Source organism: Fukomys damarensis, unplaced genomic scaffold (assembly GCF_012274545.1).
Source record: "Fukomys damarensis isolate Sample0158 unplaced genomic scaffold, DMR_v1.0_HiC HiC_scaffold_14, whole genome shotgun sequence".
Classification (NCBI taxonomy): domain Eukaryota; kingdom Metazoa; phylum Chordata; class Mammalia; order Rodentia; family Bathyergidae; genus Fukomys; species Fukomys damarensis.
The window spans coordinates 26,852,758-26,861,665 of record NW_022900926.1 but is presented as its reverse complement, the minus strand read 5'-3'; the positions used below and the strand labels follow the sequence as shown (position 1 = coordinate 26,861,665).

The 8,908-nt window shown below is 38.6% G+C and overlaps 1 protein-coding gene across 2 annotated transcripts in view; it reads right to left on the bottom strand.

Annotated features, from left to right (window-relative positions):
* Positions 1-4,243, bottom strand: part of Tmem242 (transmembrane protein 242) — a 33,082-nt gene extending 28,839 nt beyond the window's left edge. The window contains exons 1-2 of one of the 2 annotated variants that reach the window (XM_010625212.3): positions 3,650-4,243; positions 3,031-3,131 (exon numbers count right to left, since the gene is read on the bottom strand). In XM_010625212.3, the coding sequence (XP_010623514.1) occupies positions 3,031-3,131; positions 3,650-3,737 (189 nt within the window). In that variant the 5' untranslated portion in view covers positions 3,738-4,243. The remainder of the gene's footprint in view (positions 1-3,030; positions 3,132-3,649) is intronic. The other variant, XM_010625211.3, reaches the window with a different exon arrangement.
* Positions 4,244-8,908: the final 4,665 nt, after the last annotated feature.

The following is an 8,908-nucleotide window of genomic DNA, read 5'->3' as shown; positions in this document are numbered from 1 at the left end:
TAATTTTACTTAAGTCAAATGGACTTTTAAACTGAATGTTCAATCTAGTCATTTCCCCTATAAAAATATTTTGCTGTTTATATCACAGAAATAATTCTTTATAACATACACAATATATTTAAAAGATTTTTTGGGCTGGGGATTTAGCTCAGTGATTCTGCTGCCTGCCTTGCCAGCTCAAGGTCCTGAGTTCAATCCCTGGTACCAAAAAAAAAAAAAAAAAAAAAAAAAAAAAAAGATTTTTTTTATAATTTCTCAGAAATTATATCAAAAAGATGAATGACAACTTGCTCTCTTTTTATCTACCATTTACATAAACGGGTCTTGAAATAACTCGGGTTTTTTGTTTTTATTTTTTCTTGGTGATAATGGGGATCGAATTCTGGACCTTGTGCTTGCGAGACAGGTGGCAGAACTGAGCTAAATCCCAGGCCCATAACTCAGTTTTTTGATGAAGTTCTGTAATGACATAGTATTAAGGTGAGGCACTGAATTAAAGCACTTTAGATAAGTTATCTTTGTTAACATGGTTAAGTATTAATTTCTCATACATTCTGTATTTTCTTCAATTGTTCTAAACAAACAGACATATATACACATAATTTTCACTCTTAACACCTCATTTAGTCTCACAATCATTTTTTGCAACTGATGTGTAAAAAATTTCAGTTTAAAAAATATTGGTCTATTTTAATCAAAGAAGCTCAGGAGTGAATTCTTTGGCCATCTTAATTCACACCTTCCTCTTTTTGCTTATTCAAATTACAAAATGTATGTTCACTGAGCCTTTACTATTACTTTTCAACTAGCAGCTGTCTAGCATAAGACTTAACTAAGATAATAAAAATAAGACACTAAGGAGATGATTATCTTCCAGAAAAGAAGGCAGGCAGCCTCCCACTGAAAAACTGGTCATTTATAAGACTTTGTGCTCCAGTTTGAATCTGTGTTGTAATGAAATACTTAAGATTCTCAGGCTAGTGGACAATTTACTTAAATAACAATATTGCTAAAAGTGGTATCATTTATTATCAAGGAAAAAACAGTCATGGAGAGTTTCACGTTAGGCAAGTCAATTAATCCACATGTGCCTCAGGTATGAATGATGTACAGTATGAGTGTTTCATATGGCTATGTAGGGGTTAAATGAATAAAACTCTTAGAAAAGTAGTTAGCACATGGTAGACAGTCAGACATCAGGTATTATAAATACTACTGTGTATGTTAGAGAAGACCTCTAAGTAATGACTTTGCAGTACACTGCCTAAGCGATATTCTTAATCTGGTGCTTGCTCAGTGTAATTCCTTAACTATGTGCTCCAGAACCTGAGTTCTTCTACAATTCAATTTACTTTTCAGAGTCTGTTTAAGATGTTCTAATTACATATTTCCCAGAGAGAGGCAGAAACTTACATAATATATTAAACTATCCAAAAGAATGGTTCTCAATTTTTCTGGTCTCAAGAGCCTTTTATACTTGGACCCCAGAGCTTTTCAATTATGTGGATTTTATATTTTATCAATATTTACTTAGAAAATAAAACTAAGAAATTCACATTTTATTTATTCATTTTAAAACAGTAAATCAATTATAGATTAATATAAATTTGTTTTTATGAAAAATAACTATTTTCAAAAAGATGTGAAAAGTTCTACATTTTTGCTGATCTTTTAAAGGTCTAATATAATAAAGGATGGCTGGATTTTCATATCTCCTGTAGTCAATCTGCTGTGCAATGTTCTTTTAAAATTGATGCATAATTGAAAGGAGGGCAGGGACAGGGGAAAAAATGAGAATCAAGACCTGTCATGTAAAGGTACAAGATTCCGATAATGAATGTAACTGTACTGTACACCTAAAATGTTCCAATAAACTAAACTGATGCATAATACTGAAATATCTTATACTATAGAGAGAAAATGATCCACAAAGTGCACAGTAGTTATTTGGGTAGCTCTAGGTAAGCCCTGAGAGTATTCAGAGGGAATCCAAATGCATTTCAAATGTAGTCTCTCAGTCATTAGGCTTAAAGCTTAAGTATGATTATTAAGGATGAGTGAAAAGGAAATTCAACTGATTTATTATTTTTCACATAATACTTTTCTTCCACGGCACACATCTATCTGTAAGACTATAGTTGTGCGAATGTTTAATATGTGTCCACCATAACAGACACTTTGGTTCCTGGGGGCAGATGTACTGTTCATTTCTTCATCCTTTGTACCTACCTACTACAATGGCTGACACAAAAAAGATTCTAAGTAAACATTTGTTGAAGCAACAAAATAATGAATAAATAAGCCAAATGGGATGGAAGGACAGAGACAGGACAAAAGATAAGAACAACTACAAGTAAACATGAAGGAAATTTCTTATTAATGAGGTAAATGAAGTACAGAATGTGAGACTAACTGTTTAATCTTTCTTACAGAATAAGAATTTTCTGCTATAAGTAGATTATAGTCAATTCTCCATAGGACCTACTATACATCAGATACATTTTTAGAGACTGGGACTACGGCAGTGCCTGATCCTTGTGTTCAAGGAGCTGACAAAGTTTTCATCGATACCAAGATGAACTCATTTCAACATTTTAACATACCTGTAATAGATGCCTCTTGCAGTTGGTATCAAGACCTTAAAAATGGCATTATTTTCTCTTGCTAATTGGTATATAAAAATTGCGGCCTCTTACTATTAATAGTGGACTACTACATTTAGATTTAATGTCATGCCATGAGTAGGAAATGAACAAGACACATTTTCCAAGTTTTGTTCTGTGAAAATTTAAGAAAGCACGTATTTCTTTTTAAAAGAAAATAAAAACCTAAAATGTACCAATAAACTCAATGAGAAAAAAAAAGAAAATAAAAAATTATCAGTTAATCTGTGCACTTTTTGAATCCACAAGATGTATACAGTTTACTTCTTAGAACTATAAGAAAAGCCATCAATACTTTCTTTCCTTATGCAAAAAGCTGCCTTTGTAAATAATAACAATCCTATGAATGGATTTCAGTGTTACAAACCTTATTGAACCATTCAGGACTTTTCCTTTTAGCCAGTGATAATGTTGTAACAAATCCAGCTAGCATCCCTGCTGCTGCAACAGAACCAAGGAAAATTCCACCTGCCAAGTTTGAGGGAGAAGGGAGAAGTTACAAAGATACACAAGTCTTAAACATCTTTTACATTACTTCAAAATTACTTTTGAAATTCGAGAAGTTATGGCTAAGCAATTCTTGCCAAAGGTCAGTGATTGAGACTTGAATCCAGCACGACCTCACAACCTCTGGCTCCTGGGGTCATTCTAAGGCATAGTTCTCACTTGAGAACTGGCACAGGTTCCCTTCCCTCTCCCCCGGACAGTCGCTTGAAGTTTCTCCCGGAGAGGAAAAGTGAGAAACTGACAATTAGAAAAGCCAGAGCATGAGAGAAATTGCAGAGGCTGGGGAAATACACCATGCACTGGAGAGGAGATCTGCTGGATCTGCCCCGGTGCCCAGGGGAAACAGCACCTGGCAAGAGACTTACTGACTCCAGCAGTTCTAAGGGCTCTCACAGCGGACTGTATTTAGGAATGCCATCCCAACGCAGTCCAGGGCACCGAGTGAGCTCGCCCCGACACCGCATCTCACCACACCACACCTTTAACCAGGAAAAGCCCGTCGTCCGTGGGCCTCGGAGCCTCCAGTGAAGAGGAGGACGCTACAGGCCCAGAGCCCGCTGACTCCATGCTGAAGTCCCCACTACTGCGTCCTGTACCAACTGGGTCCGGGCGGAAGCCAGAGCGAGGAGGAGGAGAAAGGTTCCGCGGCTGCCTCCCCTTGTGCAACCTGAAGACTGGTTCGCAATCCAGCCACTGTCCGCAAATCCTCTTGCCGCCGCCGCCGCGGGCCAGGAGGATGAGGCTCCTGCCAGCAGTGTCCCTAGCTCAGTGCCAGAGGCAGTGTCTTCTGGGCGGTCTCCCAGGGAGGATTTACTGGCCTTCTCCTAGATGATGATTGCAGGATCTTAATAACTTTGTCTACTTGAAAGAATACCCAGTCCTGACTGTAGGAGGCAGTGAGAGGTCGCAGAATGAGCCAGGAACCCAGTCCGAGCCTGGATTGAGGCCCTAGACCTCATGTTCCTCACCAGCATTACACTGCGTCCGAAGATTTGCCCTGCGCGAATATCCCACGGTTCTAAAAAGCAGGCCTCAATCTTTGTACCTTCCCGCGGAATTTGGAAACAATCTTCCCTTGGGGTGAGAGGCTTTGTTCTGGAAGAGCGCCCCCTACCAGCACTGCGGGGACGCCCGGCTTCCCCTCGCTTTGATTGGAGGGGAGTGGAAGCCTAGCAAGAGGAATGAGCACACGGGCAGAAGCCCTCTCAGAGACTGGCGTCGGGGGCTCCACGGTCGCCCTCCAGCAGCTGGGGAGCCTTGGCAACTGGCAGGCTGGGCTGGCCCTCAGTCTGGGAAGCTGGTGAAGACTTCAGTCAGTGACCATTGAGAGGAGGAGGCTAGGTAGAGTCTTTCCAATCTCTCAGAGACACAGGACATCATCATTTAAAATAAAGCGATAGGTCTGTCTGTCTTTTTTATTTCCTGATCACTCTAAGGCATGGCTTCCTGAGGATAGGATGGGGATCTGTATTTTTATATTTCCTAGCTCTCAGCGTATTAGCTGGTCCTGCACAATAAACGCTTGTCGGATGAAGAAGAAAATGAATGCAATAGTTTTTGCATTGTTAAATTAATGTAGTAGCCCAAACCTAGGTTCAGGTCCTAAACTACTTTTTAGCTTTATGAACTTAGGGTTATTTAGCCTCTACCTCAATTTTCCTCATTTGTTAAACAAGGAAACAGGCAGAATAAGGTAACCTCACCTCCCAAGGTTACTGTGAAAATTAAATGGAGTAATGCATATAAAGAAGTTAACATAGTGCTTGGCAAAAATAGTTAATAAATGTTTGCTTCAATTATTGTCACTTCTGATTCCAGTAATTGTTTTTGCTTCATTGTCTTTGGAGATTTAAAAAATTATTATAGATACCAAGATTCTATCACTAGAAATTAAGTTTCTGAAGGTCTAGGGAAGGGAAGAGTTTAAAAACTCCATGAGGGTTCTAATGATAACCAGCAAGAACTACTTCTCAGTTTCTGTGTGGATGAGACCACACAGAATGCATTTGACCTTTGAGTTCTTTGGAAACACAATGTCAAAAATCTGAAAGGGCCCTTAAAGCTGGCAAATTTTCTGCTAATTTGATGAAGGCCATAGGGACTTACACATAACTCTTAACATTTATTGGGTGTTTTCTGTATGTGCTTGCTCTTGTTTGGGTGTTGAATGTACTCCAAAAGCCTATGGGCTAAGGCTTGGTCCCCAGAGTAGTATGATTAGGAAATGGTGAAATGTTTGGGAGGTAATGATAATGGGAGTCTTTAGGTGCTTGACTGTGTGCCTCCAAAGGGCTTATGGGATCCAGGTCCCTTTCTGTCCCTGTCTCCTTGGTGACATAATTGGTTTTGCCGTACCACATACTCCTTCTATTAGGTGCTGCCTTACCACAGGCTTCAAAGAATGGGGCCAGCTGATCAAGGACTGGACCCTCCAAAACTGAGCCAAAATAAACCCCTCTTTTTATAAGTGGCTGGGCATGGTGGCACATACCAATTATTCCAGCATTCTGGGAGGCTGAGGGAGGAGAACTGCAAGTTCAAGCCCAGCCTGGGAAATTTGACTAGGTCTCAAAATAAAAAGTAAAAAACTTATGTCTCAAAATAAAAAGTAAAAAAAGAACTGGGGATACAGTTCAGTGCAAAGGCCCTGGATTCAATCCCTAGTCCCCCCCCCTTCTCACACACAGACACACACACACACACACACAGACACACACACACACACACACACACTTATCTCAGATATTTTGTTATAGTCATAGAAAGCTAACAATTATAATAAATGTTTCCAATACATTGTATCATTTAATCTTTTCCATAAACTCAGAAAAGCTAACTTGTTAAAAGATATAATAAAAAATAGTGAGATGGATCTTTTACAAAAAAGAAGCAGACCAAGAGACAGAGGGGGGAGGGGATACAAAAATAATTAAGATATGTTATGTACATTTACCAACTTCCCATGATTAATGTAATCATTATGTACTACAAACGTGTATTCACTTACAAAATCAGAACAATTGCAGCATCCTGTACTCCAGTGCCTATCTCCATTTTGAGAACAACTATAAACCCGATGGGACTCTGTCTGCTTTTATACTGGAAGATGTGGCCCCCATTCTTTTCCTTCACACCCTGAAAAGTGAAGGACCATTGTTCTCAGTTCTACTTGAAAGCTGCTCATTTCCCCACTGTATAGAGAACTGAAAAAAATAAAGCATACCAGGAGATAGATGCTCTTGAGCCTTAGCTGAACAGTACGCATTTTGAGGATCCTTGTAGGATACATTCCACAGAGAGGAGGGACTGAGAGCTCCTTGGAGAGGGCAGTTCTGTTCCTTACCAGCCCTAGTGGCCTTCCTTGTGGCTTATTCTGCACCAGATCCTGGGAGACGGCGTTTCCAGAGGCTCAGATGCCTTTGAAACCACAAAAGACAGGAATTCCTGGCCCTGAGATTATGACCACGTTCCCAATTAGATGCTGAAAGAAAACATTTTTAAAATGACAATGATACCCAAGGTCTCACATTTCCACAGTGCACACAGTGAAGTGCTGGAGAGCAATCTGATTAACTGGACTGCTTTAACAATTTCAAAGGCCCACTTAGACTTGTTTCTATGGGAATTCATAATGCAAACTACAAACAGGTGACTTGCAAGCATTCAGAGCACAGTCTCATTGCCAGACAAGGGTTTTAGTTCTGAAACAGCAAGACAGCATTTCCAAGTGTGGAAACCAGAGATTAGAAAGTTGTGGGGGTCTGGTGCTTCATGCAATGCCAGCAGGACTGTCATTTCAATGCAAGCATGATTCCCTTTTAGGAAAATGTAATAGAAATGTCTTGCTGCTGAAAGGAGGCTTCTGGGAAAGCACTTTATCCGAGACAGACACTGTTGCTATTTTGGTGTTTGTTTGAGTCAGCTAAATGTCCATACCAGCAATGCATTTGAGCACATTCTTATTTCAAACTTTTTGGCCCCTGTGGATTCTATTTCAAATTTTGACAGCTAGAAATCTACTAACCTTATGGTTCTCAGAATTTTGATAGCTCTAGCTTTAGCTAGTTTCAAACACGGATGGACTTCCCACCCCCATCACTTTTTAAAATAGGTCTTTGGAACTTCAGTTACTCTATGTTTAAAATGTGAGGCTGAATTATTTTTAAAATCTGTTTAGGGTCATATGTTGGTCAAATCATTCTCACTGATTTTTGATATAGGATGGTTGTCAAAACTATAGTGCAGAAGTCTTTAAAAGTTATTGCCTAATTAATGTAAGCATAGCAAAGAAGATCTGCTGGATTTCATGCTGAATCACTAACAGAGGTTATCTTGAGGGGTTGGAATGAATTTTCTACTGTATTTCTTCTACTATCTGTCTTAACAAGTAAAATGTTAACCAAAGCAACACTTTAATATATTTCTGTAATGTTGGAACACATTTTAACCAAGGAATTGTTTTGCCGTTTTGAGAAGGAATAAAGAAAGAAGAAAAACCATAAAATACTTTAAAAGTGTACTGCATTATTTTTAAAATGGGCTTTCTGTTTAAAGAGAAATGTTATGTAGGTTTCCAGGGTAACTCATCAAACTCTCCAGCATGATACCCAGCAACAACATTCTTGGAAAGCAAGAAAATCATCAAGAAGCATTACATCATAGGAGAAAGCCTGGGCCGGCCAGAGAGCCCACGTGGTATTCTCCTTCTCCAGTCTGCTGCTGTCAGGCCTCTTGGCTTCTTCCTTGTGTCTGTACTGGATCCCCAGAGCTACAGCTACTTTGAAGTGCACCACTACAATCAATAGAGTACAATACAAATAGTAAGTACGGCAATAATTCCTCGTGAGTGAGCCGAAACCAGACTTCCAACGATGAATGCTCATTACTCACTTCTGGTCTCCCATCACTTATCTTTTAGAATCCTATTATGTGACTGTTCCAGGTTGAATGATATGTCTGTCTTTATCACAGTAAATGTGAAGTTGCAATTATAGATTCTTCCTTTCAATTTTTCTTTGTGTATCTTTCCTAGCTCTTTTTATACTGTCAACTGAATTGTTATTGTTAATAATCATCCAAAACTCTTTTCGAAAGCTGTTACAGTTCAAAAGCCCATAGAAATTTTTCTTACAAAATTTCCTTCAGCTGTGTTCCTCTTGCTTGTGAGAATCAAATATGATGACATATGTTCAAGTGTGCATTCCAGTAATAGAAAACCCTTTAACATTCTCCAGAGTAAAATGTATTTCCATCTATCTATAGTATCAAACACAGCAACTATGTTACACTCACACTTACTATTAAAATCTATTGTATCAACCACTTCTGTCATTAAATGTTTATTATTATCATTTCTTAATCTGATGTAAAGATTGTAAGCTATATAATGATTTAAAAACAACTTCTACCACATATATGATGAATAAGTGACCACATGGAACAGTAAAATCATTCTTGACCAAATATTATGTTTAGATCAACTTGCCATTCAAACAGCATGTATTTACTGAACACTTATCATAATCTTAGGTGCTGGGTGTATTCTAGTCAAGTAAAGAGGAACAGTCCTTTGCCCATTAGACCTCATAGTTCTATGACCCTTGATTATCTAAGTAAATTTCATCAAAATATATTTTTATTTCAAACTTTGTGGTTGATAATACATTCAACTTGTATTGTCTCCTACTTTCCACCTTCACAAGTAAAGCATGATTCCTTTTTGCTCACAAAGTCTGCAA